The sequence below is a fragment of the Lissotriton helveticus genome, chromosome 1_2, assembly GCF_964261635.1.
Source record: "Lissotriton helveticus chromosome 1_2, aLisHel1.1, whole genome shotgun sequence".
In the NCBI taxonomy this organism is placed as follows: domain Eukaryota; kingdom Metazoa; phylum Chordata; class Amphibia; order Caudata; family Salamandridae; genus Lissotriton; species Lissotriton helveticus.
In genome coordinates, this window is record NC_136058.1 from 227,881,840 (window position 1) to 227,899,987 (window position 18,148).

Below are 18,148 nucleotides of genomic sequence, written 5' to 3' on the forward strand. Positions count from 1 at the left end.
GTGTGGTGGGTGCCTCGGTGGAGCTGTGTGGTGGGTGCCTCGGTGGAGCTGTATGGTGGGTGCCTCGGTGGAGCTGTGTCGGTGGAGCTGTGTGGTGGGTGCCTCGGTGGAGCTGTGTGGTGGGTGCATCAGTGGAGCTTTATGGTGGGTGCCTCGGTGTCCTGGTATCTGACTACAGAGTTCGTTATGGTGCATCGGTGGAGCTGTGTGGTGGGTTGTTCGGTGGAGCTGTGTGGTGGGTGCCTCGGTGGAGCTGTGTGGTGGGGGCCTCAGTGGAGCTGTGTGGTGGGTGCATCGGTGGAGATGTGTAGGTGGAGCTGTGTGGGTGCATCGGTGGAGCTGTGTGGTGGGTGCATCGGTGGAGCTGTGTGGTGGGTGCCTTGGTGGAGCTGTGTGGTGGGTGCCTCGGTGGAGCTGTGGTGGGTGCATCGGTTGAGCTGTGTGGTGGGTGCATCGGCGGAGCTGTGTCGGTGGAGCTGTGTGGAGGGTGCTTCGGTGGAGCTGTGTGGTGGGTGCATCGGTGGAGCTGTGTGGTGGGTGCATCGGTGGAGCTGTGTGGTGGCTGCATCGGTAGAGCTGTGTGATGGGTGCATCGGTGGAGCTGTGTGGTGGGTCGTTCGGTGATTTGGTGGTTACCTGTAATGCAAACTTGAACTGATGGTATTATTATTCCAAATAGCTACCAATCTGGCCATAGTGAATGGTGGTATACGGAACCTTGCCAGAATGTAGGGCGTGGAATATGTACCTTAACTGAAAATATATGTTGCAAAGACAACTGCTGTAACATTAGATGTGGTGGGACACTCCCAAAACAGAGAAAAGGTTTTTGCTCCGAATGTTGGCATCACCTCAATCAAGCTCAAATTGTGTTGTCAAAGATTATGATTTTCAGTTTGGTATAAATCACAGTCCAAACTTACCACAACGTCCTTGGTGAAATGCGAAACACGGAAACTGCTTGTGGCATTCCTTGGATAAGGGGCGTGACGTAGTATGCAGCCATCTAAAAAAAATATCTTCTTACACAAGAAGTAATTTGAAGACATGCTTTACTCCCTTGCCTAATAGGAACAGGCACTTAATCAGCTACAAAAACCAAGACGGCGGACATTACCGTTAAAAGCTGGATAAGAAGGCAGCCATATTTGCACCGGGTCTTTAGAAGAAAAGGTTTATTGCTCCTATTTGAGTGTACCTAGTAATAGAAATGCTACGTTTTCCCAAGGACAGTGCTGAAGTGAAAAGCGGACTTCTGTGCCCATGTAATGTGGCCTCTGTACAGACATGCATGCATGTTTTTTCTGTGCTTTCTTGAAAGGACCTTGGAGCACGTTTATTAATTAGGCCATATTACGAACAGTGGGTCACTTAATTTATGCGAGCCTTTATAATAAACCTACTGGTGCAGAAAAAAATAAAATGTAAACGCTCGGCAGGAAAGACTTGCGGCCGCGAAATGAAAGTAAAAAAAAAACACGGCCGCGAAATGAAAGCTTTTGATGCACCGGGGGGCGGAGCGCATACCTTTGAAGAGCTGCTGCTGGTGGCACCACGCTGGGGAACAGTTGGCGGCTTTGATGTGCACGCGCTTCACGGGCACATCATCAAATCGCCAGTTTAGTTAAACTCTGGTTAGGCCGCTATATGGCTCGACCTCTGAATGCGCAAGCGCATTGCAGAGGTCGAGCCCTAAAAACACCTAAGTATCTAAAAGTATGTATTGTATGATGTATGAGCTTTGATAAATAATTGCATGATTCAGAGTACAAATGACAATCGAATCTCTCTAATGACACATGTGCCATAAGCAAAAAATACACTTAAATAAACTCTGACATAGATATTAAAGATTGGTTCAACACTTGTCCCTTCTGTGTGAGTCCTTCTGGAAGTGTGCATGCCCCAAAGACATAGGCAACACACTCCTTATTATGACCATAGAACACAACAAAATGAGCAACACAGACAAAGTAGTTCTTGGTCTGTGAGGAACTCGCAAAGTTTAGCAGTCTTGAACGCCCTCCATGGGAACTACACATGATACAAGAAAGGAAACGCATACAAAAGCAACTACTCACAAAACAAAACGGGAAACACGCAAACATGCATGCATGCATACATGCGTGCGCACCCACCCACCCAAAACAAAACGGGAAACACACGCAAACATGCATACATGCGTGAGCACGCCCCCCCACCCCCTTTCACCTCCCCACCCACCCCGACCCATCCACCCATAGTAGGGTAATCGCTCCGCGACTTCAGTAGTGCGAGTCTCCACCCAAGAGCCACCCGGTCAGTACATCGTCATCTTCTGCCATGTCTTTCAACTCTCGCCTGACCTCTCAATTTCATGGCTGTGACAATGAATGACAAGCTCGCGCGACAGCAGAGGGAGGCGCGCGCGCCTCGTGTGGCAGCAGGAGGGAGGTGGGGGGCCTGCGTGATTCACTTGCGGGAGCGATAATTGCTACCATATGGTGGCGTCGCTCCTGCAAGTGAATCTCCACATGTGCATGCGTTGCCATTGAAGACAATGGAACGCGTGCACTGTTGTGGGTGAAAAAGGGGACCGATGGCATTAGGTCTCTCCTATGTAGCGCATGCGCGACCTAAAAACAACTTAGTAACTGATTTTTGAAAAGCCAAAAGAAGCCAGAAAAAACACCATATGTTCATAGTTTGATAAAAACAAGATAGTCTTGCTCACCCAATGGTTTGTTTTAGGCAATTTGATGATATCCTTCTGTCGATATTCACCATACCGGAATGAAATTTGGCTTGAGTATCTGAGACCTTGTTTGTGTTGGAAGCAATAATTTGAGCGCCCTAAATGTAGGAGATATTAAAACCTTGGGCTTTTACTTCTTGTGCTAGAGAGGTCATCTAACCACTGAATAGGGTGGGGCTTAAAGAGGTCTAACTGTAGGGAGGCATCGCAATATATGGGGCTGTGTGAGACAAAGTAAAGTAGGAATTATTAGTATTGAAAACGTTTGCCCATACCATGGAGATGTCGAAAAAGAATGGTGTGGGACACTATGCCGAATGTCGGGGGAGATCCAGTTTAGAGGGGAATGGTAGAACTAAGGTAAGCTAATAGTTGTCTAGAGTGTAGGGTCTAGACAACTGTAGAGTAAGCACTGATACGAATTTCCAGGAAGTCAGAACTGGTGCAGAGGAGAAAGAGCGATTGCAAAGGGTCAACAGATTGGGGAATGATCAACCAGGAGCATGGTTTGATAGAAAGAGCAAATTTTCAGGTTACATCAACGTAGAAAGCAAGTCATTAGTTGCACAGAAGTTCTACTCCACAATAGTTAGCTCGGATCATATCCATTTTGTTAATAAATTCAGATGGGTGGAACAGATCGCAGGAGAGAAGAGCTACGTTGCTACAAGCCGTAGTATTTGGTAAATGCTTAGGCATAGGAAATAGCTGAATGGAAAGAGTTCGTTGCTGGAGGTTATTAAGCTGAATGTATGCATTTTGTGAACACTGTACCTTACAATTTATTCCTAGTGTTTGTAGCGGTGAATACCTGGATTCTGTGGACGCTACTGTACACGTTTTTGCAGTATCTGTGACTGTCATTGCCGTACCAATACTCATTTGGTTGTGTGTTTTATTTATGTATTTATTTACAGTTTTAAAAGATGAGCGTACAGGTACATTTGAAGAACCTCCCTTCCCATATCATGGAAGCAGCTTTAACCAGCGCAACAAACAACTCGAATGTCAGGTATTTAAATTCTGCACCCATATTTTGTGTAACTATTTATAATTTCTCTGGCCTTGGGCTGCCTGGCTGTTCTCGGAAGGTGTTTGTGTTGTGCTAAACAATATTGGTTTGATGATCCATTAGGGTTTTCCACAGCTGCCCATCTATAATTCTTGGTGGTGATGTCCGAGGTTCATGGGTTTTACACATTGGGTTATAGTCTATTAATTCTTTTGAGTTGGGAAGGTAATGCTTTTTTAAGGCTCACTGGTCAGTGCTCATTAATACCTAATGTAAATGTTTGATTAGTTTCGGATTCACACTTTAATGTAGTAGTATAGGTGTCTATAACGTACGGGACATTGCTCCGTCAAACGGATTTTTAACATGGTTCTTTTTTTCCTGGTGAAAAATTGATCTACTTGGTCTTGATTACTTTTGCATTTTTCTAAAAACATTTTTTAGGTGTGTATCGACAAGGTCACCCCTTGCATTTCCCCTGTCAAAATCTGCCCTTTGGGATCCAACTCCTATGGGGGATACTATTGGTTTACATCTTGGCTACTACCGGTAAGTGTATGTCATGCTGACGAACTGCAGTATATTTTTTTTTATTGAGTAACATAAGATATAAACAACATCCCAGATACGGTGATACGCAACTGAGATGCAGTTTAGACGACCAAACATAGTTACCATCAGCATTTGTCAGTCAAAACATCTCCATACAAGCAAGGCATATACAATTCTTATAGTTAAAAGTGTAACGGACACAAAACACTGAGTCTATTGAAAATTGTCTTCGTTTGTGCGCTTGCTATTTCTTAATATAGTTTTTCCTTGTCTTTTGGTTGTGGGTTATAGGCAGTGCAGTCAAACCATGTTATTAAAGTATTTAATGGTATTGTATTTGTAACTCCTGGCTTGTCTTCTTGAGAACTGCTGTGTGGTTACTTCACACTTTTTGTGGCAGTAATGAAGGGGATATACATGGTATGTTTATGTTAGGACGGTGGGTTCGAGTTACAAAAAGAAAACCACAGGACTCTGCTCAGGAGGCACTCATTACCATCCATTGTCCCAGCAATGTTTGCATACTCGCAAAGTATTGAGCAATGCTATGTGTGAAGACTTAGAGGCTTATTTACAAGCCCCTTGTGCCATTGGTATGTCACTTTTTCCCATATTAAGAGACGTGCCGGCCGCACAAGGGGCTTGTAAATAAGCCCAGAGTCTCTGTAAGTAGTATGAAGACAGACAGGACCGAGGGAGTAATTCATGCTCGGTAGGCGTTTATTTGAAAAATACGCTTTTGAGGGAGGGTAAATGCAGGAAAACTGTCAAATAGAAATTCTTATCTTGTAATTGGACATAGTGGTAAAACTAAAACAAAAATGGATGACGTTTTGTGTCGCAAAGTACCAACTATAATAACAGAAATAGTTAGTTGTTCTTTTGGAATTGCAGCATATTGATGTTTACTTTATTCTCATGGAATGTTTGAAGTATTGAAAGCCTAGTGGGGCAGATGGAGTACGTGGTTGTGTGTGAAGATGTGTGCCCTTCATCCAGTTGTGAAAAAGGAATATAATGTTTTATTTTAATTTTCTTAGGAATCCTAGGTTGCTAGTGCTGGAAAAAGTTGTGCGTCTAGCCTATCTTCATGCTAAAAGTGAAAGGAAGAAAGCATCTTCATGCTTTTTGCTTGGCTCTTTACTGGTGGATGAAGGTATGTTTATTTTAAGTTGTAACCAATTCTGTCAATATATTTTATTGTGTAGCTTGGTAAAGGACACAACTTGTGGGAGAGGATGTAGCCTTATGGCTAGAGCGGTCGACCTCGAACCTGGAGAACCGGGTTTGAGTCTCGGCAATGACGCTCAACATCCTGTGATTCTGGGCAAATCATTTAATCTCCCCGTGCTGTCGCAGGGATCCTGCTCTTACTCGGAACTGTGCATAGAGACTTAGAACCTCAGTGAATTAGGGTGTACCAAAACTCACCTCCGTATCCAAAATCCTCTACCAGACTAGCAATCAGTGTCTCATTGGTTCTTCGATACCCCCAATGATTAGACAACCCAGAACATGAACTTAGAACACCTCAGGTAACGTGGAACACATGAACACTCTTTCGTTATACTAACATACCAATCCAGAACGAGGAGTGAATGAAGACACATGCAAGTTTGAAATATTTATTTCTAATACATTGTTCTCAAGCGCAGTATCTTAGCTAATACAAGCAAACCTATTATAAGCAACAAGGTTATCAGCATAGTTACTAGTCCATAAAATACAAAGGGAGAAAGCATGTTAAAATGCTAAAGGGAAGAAGGCTAAAGGATAACTCCGTCTTACCCTCTCTTGGTAGTATATTATATTATATCTACAGAAGGGCTCTTTGGGTTTAGAAGGGCGGCCCCATACCTCTTGGTCTTAGTGGAGAGGGATCACATCATCTCCCATGACAGCTTTCTGCATGAGAATATTCATCAAGTGTGTAGCATGCTCTGCGCAGTGCTGTATTAAAACGCACCAAAAGCCAAAGTTGGCCCCAGCTGCATATGTGTTATGTCTAGAATGGGCTCTGATCAGACCGAGCAACAACCACTGTGTTGAAATAACCTTGAAGGCCTCGGCACTCACTGTACAGACATAGCTTACCAAGCAAAGCTGATACTAGTGGAAAACATATTATTCGCGTGTGAAGCAAAACATTCTACTAGGCTCACAGCATTAATAACAATATGTGCGGTGTGCAGAAACAGCAGGAAGGAAAAATGGCGTTTAAACTTATAATAAGCTCATGCTAACTTAACACAGTGTGAAGGCAAGGCCTATCTCCATGACAGTGCCTAACGAAAGTGAATGTGTTCATCTGTAACGAACCTGGTGCTCATGTAAAGCGCTCTGATACCTGATTTCTCGGTTATAGTTCGCGCTATAGAAAGCTATAAAACTCTAAACTTACTTGCTCTAGTCTCCTTAGATATGCCTGCATTCTAGCTTTTAAGACACTTAGGGCCTGATTACGATGTGGTTCGGAAATCATTGTGACCGAACGGGGTTGAGAATGGTGTCCGACTCGGATCGGGAGAGTGAAAAGCCTATGTTCTGACCAAATGCATGAGTTCCCATTGAAGAAAGTGGTGGCTAGGAAAAATCTGGCACCCTGTGGCGGGCACCCCCCCCTGGTGCCTGCCACACTGTGCATGGCTGGTAAGGGCTGACCCATGGGTCTGTTTGGGAAGGCTTTGGATGCAAGGGGGGCCCAATACAGGCCCCAAAGTCTAATTTCGACTGCTGATTCGAGTTGGACGGCACGATTTGGAAAGGCTGTCCGAATCCCCTGCATCGTAATCTGTCGTTCAGAAACGCGGCCTGTAGAGACATACGAGTCTGCTCCTTTATGGCTCAGTCATTCCAACTGCCATCTGGTTCGGATTAGGATATTCCTAACGCCTAACTCGCATTGTAATAAGTCGGTCTGAAACCTTTCCGATTCTGTTGGAATGACACTTTCCCGATCCAGACAGACCAAATACCGTTAAGGGGGCCTTCCAAACCGCATCGTAATCTGCCCCTTCATAGCACAACAAGCAAGTGTGCTTGGAAGACTTATTTTCCGTTACTAAATAAATATTGCAGTATGATCACGATCTTCCATACCACTTGTCTCCATGTCAAAATTACTTGGCCAGACATAGCTGAGGTCCTTCGATATCACAAGGTTAATTTCAGCACTTATACAGGTAATACTCACTTGCCTAACCATTATGAATGCACAATCTAGCAGTCAAGGCCTCTCTGCAAGCTAAGCAGTCTTGAACTAAATAGACTAAAAAGACGTTGCAATCCCTGGTTCAGCATCGCTAGTTAAATATTTTCCCCCTTCCCTATGCCATGTATGACTTCAGTATCCATTGGCAAAGTGTAAGCTGCACAATGGCGCACTTTCCCTTTTCTAGCAGACCTCATCAATAATCCCTGATTTTATTTCAGGACCAGAAATGCAAGATACTTATTTTTTCTCTTATGAACACCTAGGCTGCTTCAGCATTAAACTGCTCAAAACAATATGTTTTGGCCTTCAGTGGGGGTGGCATCTATGAGCATGGAAGCTGTGCAGATATACCAGGTTAGTGCACCAGATATTGCCTTAATATGACCCTGGTCTGCAAGGTGCCAGGCTACCTTCGCTTCTCAGTTCTGTGAGGGAGAGGGTCTCTTACATGATAATATATATAATGTTGATGTAGGTTTAGTAGTCTGTGCTCTCCAGACAACCTGATCTCTTATTTAATGAAGATGTAAGTGACTGACACGTTTAGTAATTCTGTTGCAAATGCATCTCTAAGTAAAAGAGCCAGGTCTAGCAAAATCCAGTGTTCTGGCTAGGTCGTTGGGGAAAGCTGATCCTCAGCTGTAGCAAGAGCAGAAAGTATATTGCATAATTAGATCAACTGTGCTTTTCTACAGGAAGGAACAATGCAACAGTAGTTACGTCAAAAATGGAACTGGATCGCAAAGTGTTTCAGACGGGGTCCTCTCAAAGCATGGCACTTGAGTCGCTGAACAATGTTTTCTTTTATGCGATCCTATTTCAAATACAGCTGTTGTTGCAGCAGTATCCTGTTGGCCCCGATGCTGACATGCTAGATAACACAGAAGAGGATCTGTTAGAAGCCGGATTTCCAGCGTGCACTGTTTATTGTCAAGTGCGCGCCCCGGACCTCCCTGCTCCCAAGTTAGGCCAAGATAGGGCACCGTCCGAGACAGCCCTGCTCACCCCCCTAGTAGCTTGACACTAGCAGCCAGGTTTATCTCCTAGGCATGAGTGTTCAGTATGTGCAACCAGGCCCACAGCAACCCCAATGATGTCCCTACAAATGGACTCCACACAAGTTTGTATAAAACGAGTATACCTTATATAAAAAGATATACAAAATGACCTCATGATACAACTTCCACACATATACAATGGGTATTATTTTTTCCGTTGGGTTGGGTGGTTCAAATTCCCAACCACCGCTTCTAACCAACAGTTACGCTGACTTTTAACCGTTCTCAACAGGTTAGGTACGTCGTATCACTAGATTCACACACTTTGCAAAATACAAGGAATACTGCCCTACTTAACGATGGGTTCCTGTACAGTGCCACAGTGAAACAATGCAATGTGTAGAGTCAAGATCAAGTCAACACAAGATAATTCAACTCGAATTGCTACCAGCATGCCCTGTTCAAGGAAGGAATACAGCAATGCGTTGCAATTACGTACAGTGCGGTAGGAAAACCATGCAATGCGTATCACCACCAGCATGCCCTGTGATAGGAAGGAATAAGGTAATGCGTCACAGTGCAATACAGTACAGTGTAGTAAACAATCAATGCAGTGCGCTACGCTATGGTCCTGTATCCTGCAAGAGCAACATAACGTAGTGTGTAGCGCACTAACCCCCATAGTTCGTTAAGCACCTCTAGTGTCAGACATTGTTCGATAGTTCGTTGGCAGCAAATATACAAAGTGTTCTACAACTGTTTTTAGAAGTATGCGACCGGTTGCCCAACACGGATCAACAATGACACCCAAGTTCCACTCTGGGCCCTGGCCCCTGTACTGTCCCATCCGGGACCAGCATGGACCAAAATCTGGGCCGGAGCAACAGGCGCACACATCTGCCAGCAGCGAGAGGCCGAGAGAGTGTCCCTCCGGGCCCGCACCCCACCTCAGGAGGGGATCCACTTTACCTGGAGGGGCGCAACCCCACTCTCCTCTCCTGCCACAGCCTCACTCCAGAACCTTGTCACCACGGGCAAGGCGCGCTCGGGCCGGTAGTTCAGCTCCTGCAGGGCTGCCGGTCCGGGCCGCCAACGTTCAGCACAAACTCTTTCCACAAAGCCTTCCACCGACGCTGGTGCTACTTCACGTTGCCTTTGAGGGCCCTTTCACCTGGCTCTCCTCTCCAGCGCTGTTAGGATTTCCTGGCTCCCTGGTGCTCATCACTCCCCGGTACTCCTCACTGGCACCTTCGACACGCACTTCCGGCGCGTCCAAGACTCGCTTTGTCTCCTGGTGCACCCGGCCTTCCGGCGCTCTCCACTAATGCCCGGATCGCACCACGGCACGCACACTGTGCGTCTGAGTCTCGACTCACCACCACACGCTAATCCTCGTGTCGTTGACACACTCCTTCTCAGTGCCCACGATGTCCCGGCTCTATCCACTAGTGCCTAGATTGCACTGTGACACGCACCCTCTGCGTGTCCTGAATCTCGGCTCTCTTCCACGATGCCCACAATCCACAGGCGCTCCAACTCCTGTAGCTGCACCAAGACGCGCACCCTGCGGGTCAGAGTCTTGATTCGTTCTGGGTGCCCATGATCACCTTCAGACCCTGTGTAACCTAGAAAGTAATTACAAAAGAACAGCCTGCCTAGAATCTGGTGATTATAATACAAACCTTTTTCAAGAACTTCCCGAAGAATATGTTGCACCGTGGCCAGACATTCTAGAACAAACCAAACCCACCGGCACCAAATATAGCAAACTTGGCGAATACATGGTGCTACAATTCAGTGCCCAAGGTTACACGATCTTGAATGGTCGTTTCACTAAGGGCAATCCACCGAACTGGACCAGATCAAATGGTCATATTCACTCCTTCCTAGATTACACCATCTGTAACAAGGAAATCCTCCCCCTGATCGAGAATTACGCCCTAGTTGCTCGAGGTGGTAACAGCGATCACCGTCCTCAAGTGATCACCATGTCATTCCATTTAGCACATCATGCCGCGACAAGTCAAACCTCAGGAGGGTATTATACCGAAAATCTCAGAAGGCTGAAATGGTCCGATCCAATTATACCAGTAATAATGGGCAAATGTAGAGTCCTGCAAGACCTAAGGAGTACCGATGAATTATCGCCAATCATAGCATGGGACATCTTCTCCCGGGAACTGCTCAAAAACTATTCTCGTACTTCAGGAAAACCCAAAAAATGCAACCTAGCAATAACAACAGATGAAATTAAGAAATTAAAATCAGTACGTAACAGTATGCTAAGACAAGTTCGTAGGCACCCAGGGGAAGATCAGATGTTCAATAAATATAAGGTAGCCCAGAAAGCACCTCGACCAGCAATATTCCTTGAAAAAAACAAACGTTCCGAACTGTTCTGGCTAAAACTGATACATTCAAGTAGAAGCCACCACCCAAAAGCTTTCTAGTCACTCGTCAGTTTCAAAACACACAAGTAAGGAGGACAAAGTAGCGCCAACATCTCTGAAGCCAAATGGGTATTCTATTTAACAACTCATTTCGAGGAACAAGAAAAAGTTGTTGATCCACCGGCAAAGTCACCGGTAATGGCCTGTTGGACCCGGCCTCATGGCGTGGCCCTACCCCTCCCGCATGGCGGGCCCAGGACGACATCGGCCCTCCACCCAGCATCGGGCAGCCCTTTTGCCCGACACTGCACGCCCCAACCTTGCTGGTCCGGCCACCATCCCGGACCCCCACTACCGACCTGGCTCCAGCGTGGGCCCCTCACGACCTAAGCACGAGGCTGCGCCCGACTCCATCTTGGGCCCACCACGTCACGACCACGTGGCCTCGTCCCCGGCCCAGGCCTCAGCACAGCCCAGACATCAAGGCACCAAGATCCACCCAGGTGGTCGAGTGGCCACTCGACAGATCCCGGAGAGAAGGGTTTTTCGATGGCCCTCCAGCCGTCCCCGGACGCCTGGTTTCGATCGCCCTCCGGCCTCCCTGGGCGCTGGCTCCACCCCCCTGCTGGGTGTCTGGACACCATCATCCCGGCCCCTCTGACCCCCAGGCGCGAGGGTCCGGACATCAAAGGACTCCAGTCCTATATCTGGGCCAGCCCCGGAGTAGGACAGCAGTGGTATCCTGGACTGGAGAGCCCTGCTGACGCTGTCACGGCCGACCCCAGAAGAACTCATTTTTCCTGGAACCTCACGAGAACTTGAGGGCCTGCTGGCGCTGCCGCGGCCCACCTTTGCCGAACCATCTTGAGAGCCTGCTGGCGCTGCCGCGGCCCACCCTTGCCGAACCATCTTGAGAGCCTGCTGGCGCTGCCGCGGCCCACCCTTGCCGAACCATCTTGAGAGCCTGCTGGCGCTGCCGCGGCCCACCCTTGCCGAACCATCTTGAGAGCCTGCTGGCGCTGCCGCGGCCCACCTTTGCCGAACCATCTTGGGAGCCTGCTGGCGCTGCCGCGGCCCACCTCTGCCGAACCATCTTGGGAGCCTGCTGGCGCTGCCGCGGCCCACCTTTGCCGAACCATCTTGAGAGCCTGCTGGCGCTCCGCGGCCCACCTTTGCCGAACCATCTTGAGAGCCTGCTGGCGCTGCCGCGGCCCACCTTTGCCGAACCATCTTGAGAGCCTGCTGGCGCTGCCGCGGCTCAACCTCTCGGAACCCCCGGCTCGAGGATTGAGAGCTGTGCGCAAGGTATCCCTTCCTACACCCCAACCGAGACTGTCCCGCTACCCTGATCCCCTCTTGCGAGACTTTACAGACCCCTCGGTCTGCTTGTACATATCGCTGAGAACCAGCAACCTTTATTTCCTGATAAAGCTTACGAACTCGACCTCTGGTGTGGTGTCCATTTGTAGTGTGTGGTTACTCTGCTGTGCGATCCTAGGAGAGGGCCCTCACCCAGGAGGCCTCTCAGTAACGCTAGGCTACTTCTTGACGGAGAGGTCAATCAATCAATCAGGCGTTTGTTAAAGCGCGACTACTCACCCGTAAGGGTCTCAAGGCGCTAGGGGTGGGGGGGGTTTGGGGGGGGTGCAGGTTCCATTCCATCAAGGAGGGGGTCTGTCGAAGAGCCAGGTTTTGAGGTTTCTTGTGAAGATGGGGAGCGATGTTGTCTGTCTGAGGTGGAGCGGAAGGGCGTTCCATGCTTTTGCCGCGAGGAAGGAGAAGGAGCGGCCTCCCGATCTGGTCTTTCTGGTGCGGGGGACCACAGCGTAGGAAAGCTGGGCTGATCGTAGGGTCCTTTGGGGTGCGTGGAATTTGAGTCGGCTGTTCAGGTATGCTGGTCCGGTGCCGTGGAGGGCCTTGTGTGCGTGGGTGAGCATCTTAAAGGTGATTCTCGCCTCGACGGGGAGCCAGTGGAGTGTGCGCAGGTGCTGGGAGATGTGGCAGTGTTTTGGCAGGTTGAGGACCAGTCTTGCGGCGGCATTCTGGATGTTCTGTAGCTTGCAGATGAGGTTTTTGTTTATTCCGGCGTAGAGTGCGTTGCCGTAGTCTGGTCTGCTGGTGACCAGGGCGTGAGTGACTGTCTTTCGGTGTTCGAGGGGGATCCATTTGAAGGTCTTACGAAGGAGGCGGAGGGTGTGGAAGCAGGAAGATGAGACAGAGTTGATCTGGCGGTCCATTTTGAGCTCGGAGTCCAGGATGATTCCCAGGTTGCGTGCGTGGTCTGTGGGGGTTGGCGGGTTTCCGAGGGCGGTGGGCCACCAGGTGTCACTCCAGGCGTCGGGGTTTGGGCCCATGATTTGTACTTCTGTTTTGTTGGTGTTTAGTTGTAGGCAGCTGTTTTTCATCCATTTGGCGACGGCTTCCATGCCTTCTCGAAAGTTGCGTCTGGCGGTGTTGGGCTCGTTGGATAGGGAGAGGATGAGCTGGGTGTCGTCTGCATATGACACGATGTTGAGTCCGTAGGTTCTGACGATGGGAGCATGAGCTGGGTGTCGTCTGCATATGACACGATGTTGAGTCCGTAGGTTCTGACGATGGGAGCAAGTGGAGCCATGTAGACGTTGAAGAGCGTCGGGCTGAGGGAGGAGCCCTGGGGTACTCCGCAGGTGATAGGTGTGGGGTCCGAGAGGAAAGGGGGGAGTCTGACCCGCTGCGTCCTGCTGGAGAGGAAGGAGCAGATCCAGTCGAGGGCCTTGTCCTGGATTCCTGCATCGTAGAGTCTGCGTATTAGGGTGCGGTGGGAGACTGTGTCGAACGCCGCTGATAGGTCGAGGAGGATGAGGGCTACTGGTGGACCTAGGGGTGGTCAGTCAGACATCTTCTGCCTCCCCCGGGGTCGCCTTTCTAACATGGCCCAACAATGCAACTACTGGCAACCTTTAGGCACAACGGAAGCAGATTCACCAAAGAAAAGGACGCCACCGGCAACTAATATTAAAACCTCGCCCCAGCCCCCAGAACCATCCCAACATGTTCTTACAAACTTGGGATCTATCATGGAAAAAACAGTTTGAATTATAACTGAGGGTTGTTTAAACAAGATACAGAATTCTGGGCCCATAAACTGGCACCCCTTTTTTCCTACTGCTGGACCAACTTGGTTTTACCAGAATCGTGGCGTGGCACCATCATACACCCAATCTATAAAGGAGGCAAGAGATCAGACCTGAAAAATTATAGGATGATCACTCTACTGGACGTAGAATCAAAATACTATGCCAAACTTCTCCTTCAAGATCTGGTGTCTTGGGCAACAAAAAATCATCTAATACCTTTTAACCAGACAGGATTTGTGCAAGAATCAGGCACCATAACAAATTTGCTTGCAATATTTGTCTTGTTGGACAAAGCGGCTTCCTCAGGATTGTTAATGCAAGGCTGCTTCGTGGATTTTAAGGCCGCCTTTGACGCGGTACCCTGAAGTCTATCATGGCTCAAATTGCTGAAATGGGGGGATTCCACCAATGCCTCTACGAGCAATAATTGCGCTACACACCAACACATGGATCCGCATAAAACTTGGGGACGGATCATATACCTCAAGGAAAATCCAAACATCAGGCGGGGTGAAACAAGGATGTGTGCTAACACCCCTCCTCTTCAATCTCTTCATCTCCGACTTGTCAGAGTCACTCGACAAAGTTAATTTTCATCCACCAAAACTCGCTGGGGCAAGAGGTAGTAATTTATTGTACGCGGATGACTTCGTGCTGCTAAGCCACACCAGGGTTGGCCTGCTGAGACTCCTTGATCGAGTGTCCATTTACACAACCAGAAACAAACTGGAATTGAACCTAACAAAGACAGGGGCAGGGTCGAGGAAATACAGATGCGGCGGTTGGCTGTACAAAGGCATAAGTGTTGCTAAAGCCATCTCATATAAGTACTTGGGGGTCCACATGGATAGAAGGGGCTCATTCTCTAAACCTAGAGATGAGGTAGAAGCCAAAGCTTTGACAACCCAGGTGGCATTAAAGACCCTTGCCAGGCAACTGCCTGGGCCAAGCCTGACGCCACTCCTAATGGATGTATGATGGTACAATGCGTGCTTTTAGAACGCGTACCGTTAAGACGCAGGTTTTACAATGCAAGTCGTAACAACGACTTGCGTTGGGGGGGCACTGAATAGTGAATAGTTTAATTTACTATTCCAACTCCAGTCCCCGTGGATAGTAGGGAAGGTGTTGGATAGTAAATTAACTCTATTACCTATCCTAGAGCGCCCTCCAGCGCAATTCGTTGTAATGACTTTCGTTGTTAAACCTGCGACGTAACGGTACTTCGTTGTAAAAGTTCCGTTGTAAAGGACGTTCCCCCTCATAACTATTATGAAGGCAAAAATCACCAATTTCCTTACTTACAGCCAGGAGATCATGCAAGGGAAGGACAACACCCTTGTGAATAAAATAACAACAAGTATATTGAAACGAGTGTTGAACCTTCCGAAATCTCCATCTCCATCTCCTATTCAAATACGCCTCGAGTTTGGCCTTCAAGACCATCAAGCAGTAGGGGCCGGAGCATTAATCAGGCTGTGTAATAAGTTGCGTACCTCCAGAGAAGGAAGCCTGTAGGCCCTTTTGTGGCAGGAAATCTCAGCTGGACAACTTGTTAGATCATATTGGCGTTAACTACAAGACTCCCTAAAACTCCTGGACTCAGAAGAAATCTGGAGCTCGAACCCACCACAGCAGGCACTCAAAATCCACATCAAAGGAACGTCCGCCTTTGGCCCTTCCATTCAGACCGAGCCCAATTGGCCCAACGTAAGCACGCCTGGACAATTGTATCACAGTTTAATCCAGGGATTATGGCCTCATACCTGTCCTGTATTGTATTGTATTGGAATTGCATTATATAGCGCTTACCCCCCCTGAATGGCCATTCTTGTACTACTTGCCGAACTGTCATCGCGTAAACACCAACGTATTGTGCAGGGAGTGCGGTAGTAGCAAGGAAACAATTGAGCATGTGGCATGTCTCTGTCCTACATTACTTGACGACCGAAAAATCTTGTTAAAGAGCGAATGGAATAAACTGGGCATTCGCACGTGCCGACAAGCCATCATTGCTTCAATGAATCCGGACAATTCACTGCTCAATATCCGGTTCACCAAGTTTATGACAAGAGCAGCAAGAATATTTATAATCGGAGAGAGCCAGCAAGCAAACAATAATCAACCATAAAAGGGAGGATTAAGCTCCCTTGCTCCACTAAACAGCAGTTGACCATGGCCTTTTTTTCACACGGACCATTTCATGCCCCCCTGTGCACCCCAGGAACATTTAAACCATCATACGCAGGGACTTCACCATATTAATGGACCCGCACAACCAGTAGTATTAATCGCACATTCTCAGCGACTAGGGTCTCGCTCTGTGGCCTTAGCAGATGTTAAATCAGAAGGGCCAACCATGGCCCCCAAATGTTTTCTAATTGCTCGTTATGAAGTTGCATTGTCCAGATGAAGTTAATATTTTACTAACAAAGATAGATGGCTAGGTCTTTTTCAATTATTTATGGACAAATCTTACTTTTTATCCACTGTGATTATATGAACGGACTAAATGTACGCCCCCAGGAAGATTCTCAGAGAAAAAAACCCTAATTAAATGTTTTAAGCTAAGACACAGCACCAAGATAAAATACGTGTCTCTTGCACTGTGTAAATATTTTAGTAATATCGATATACGTTTTTATTATCATTGATAAATGTTTATCATTGTAATGATTTTTATTAATCAAACAATAAAGTTCTGTGATTCCTTAGGCACCCCTTTAGAAGTTCCTGTGTTTCCGAACAGGGAGCCAGCTCACCTTGGGCTCTTGGGGTACAGGACGTAGCACACCCCAAAGTCCTGCTCAGGAAAAAGGGGGGACACGACCCACTACAGCGAGCCACTTCAGCGCCCCTTCAGTCTCTCCTCGGTCAACAGTTACAAACTGCCCACAAGCCCCGGATCACGAAGCAAGGGTCCAGCGTCTCCCGCAGCCTATTCAGCAACTCTTCATGAGTCAGAGGTTTTCTTCCCATTCGCGGACAGGTCAAAGCCGCCAGAGGCTCAACCAGTCCACGGCGTCTTCAAAGCGCTCCCAGCACTTCTCTGAACTAGACCGTTTTCAACGGCATTGTCCACATGATATAACATAACCAAAGTCTTGGGGTTCCAGTTCTTCTAGTTATACCTCTCATTGTCTTTGACGTGTCCGTGTGCTCAGGTGTCCCTGACCCCTCCCTAAATCAGTCTTGTGTATCCCCCCGTGTCACTGTCCTCTCTTTTTTTTTTTTATTAAACCAAGACCTTTATTGATACATTAGGTCAGTGTTACACGGCTTGGTGCCTACAACCCAACGTGGGCCGGCAGCGCATCAACTCGTTGCAGAAATGTTATATAGCGACATCGCGTTACAATTATATAAAATACACAGCAAGTCGCCTACAACCACTGTGGGCCGGCCGCGTTCACAATAAAAGTTTGGTCTCAGATTTTGTTTTTGCTACTGTAGAACATTCTCAAACCAGAACTGGATCATTCCACTACCGCACTCCACGCCCCGCCGAATTCAAAGTTTAAAGAAACATATGGTGCCTACTCTGCTCAATCATAACTGGAGATTTGTCTAAGCAACAGACAGTCAAAACCACTCAATCCACTACTTGTGCATTCAAATAGGTGGTGAGATACACCCAGTAGTCCCTTGGTCTGGATCTAGACGGCAGTGACTCTTCATAGGTTCGAAGTGTGTCCTGGCAGTACTGCTTGACCAATGGTACCCCAGTGTTCTCCCAGTACATGGAGATCCTCCGCTTGGCCAGTAGCAAGGCCACTGCGCAGAATCTACGTTTTGCTGCTTTTACATTTCCCAGGAGCCCCAACAGACAACAGCGGATTGTACACTCAACAGTAACTCCCACCATTTCAGATAATTTAGTCACAACTTCGGTCCAGTAGGTCTGTATTCCCGCACAATGCCATGCTAAGTGTATAAAGTCAGCTTGAGTTTGACCACAGCGTTTGACCACAGCGTTTGCAACGGGCTTCATCACAGAGACCATATCTCTGCAGTTGGAGTGGCGTGTAATATGCTTGGTGTAGGTATTTAAAGTGTATTATACGCAAATTGCCATTAGGCGTAAGCATTGTGGTAAGTGAGCAAGCTATCTCCCACTCTTTATCTGCGAGGG

At 47.7% G+C, this 18,148-nt stretch overlaps 1 protein-coding gene across 1 annotated transcript in view; it reads left to right on the plus strand.

The window, feature by feature from the left end:
• The window catches only part of STIL (STIL centriolar assembly protein), a 396,689-nt gene that overhangs the window by 18,487 nt on the left and 360,054 nt on the right, over positions 1-18,148 (plus strand). The window contains exons 2-4 of the mRNA XM_078671518.1: positions 3,652-3,746; positions 4,191-4,295; positions 5,339-5,454. Of these exons, the coding sequence (XP_078527644.1) occupies positions 3,661-3,746; positions 4,191-4,295; positions 5,339-5,454 (307 nt within the window). The 5' untranslated portion in view covers positions 3,652-3,660. The remainder of the gene's footprint in view (positions 1-3,651; positions 3,747-4,190; positions 4,296-5,338; positions 5,455-18,148) is intronic.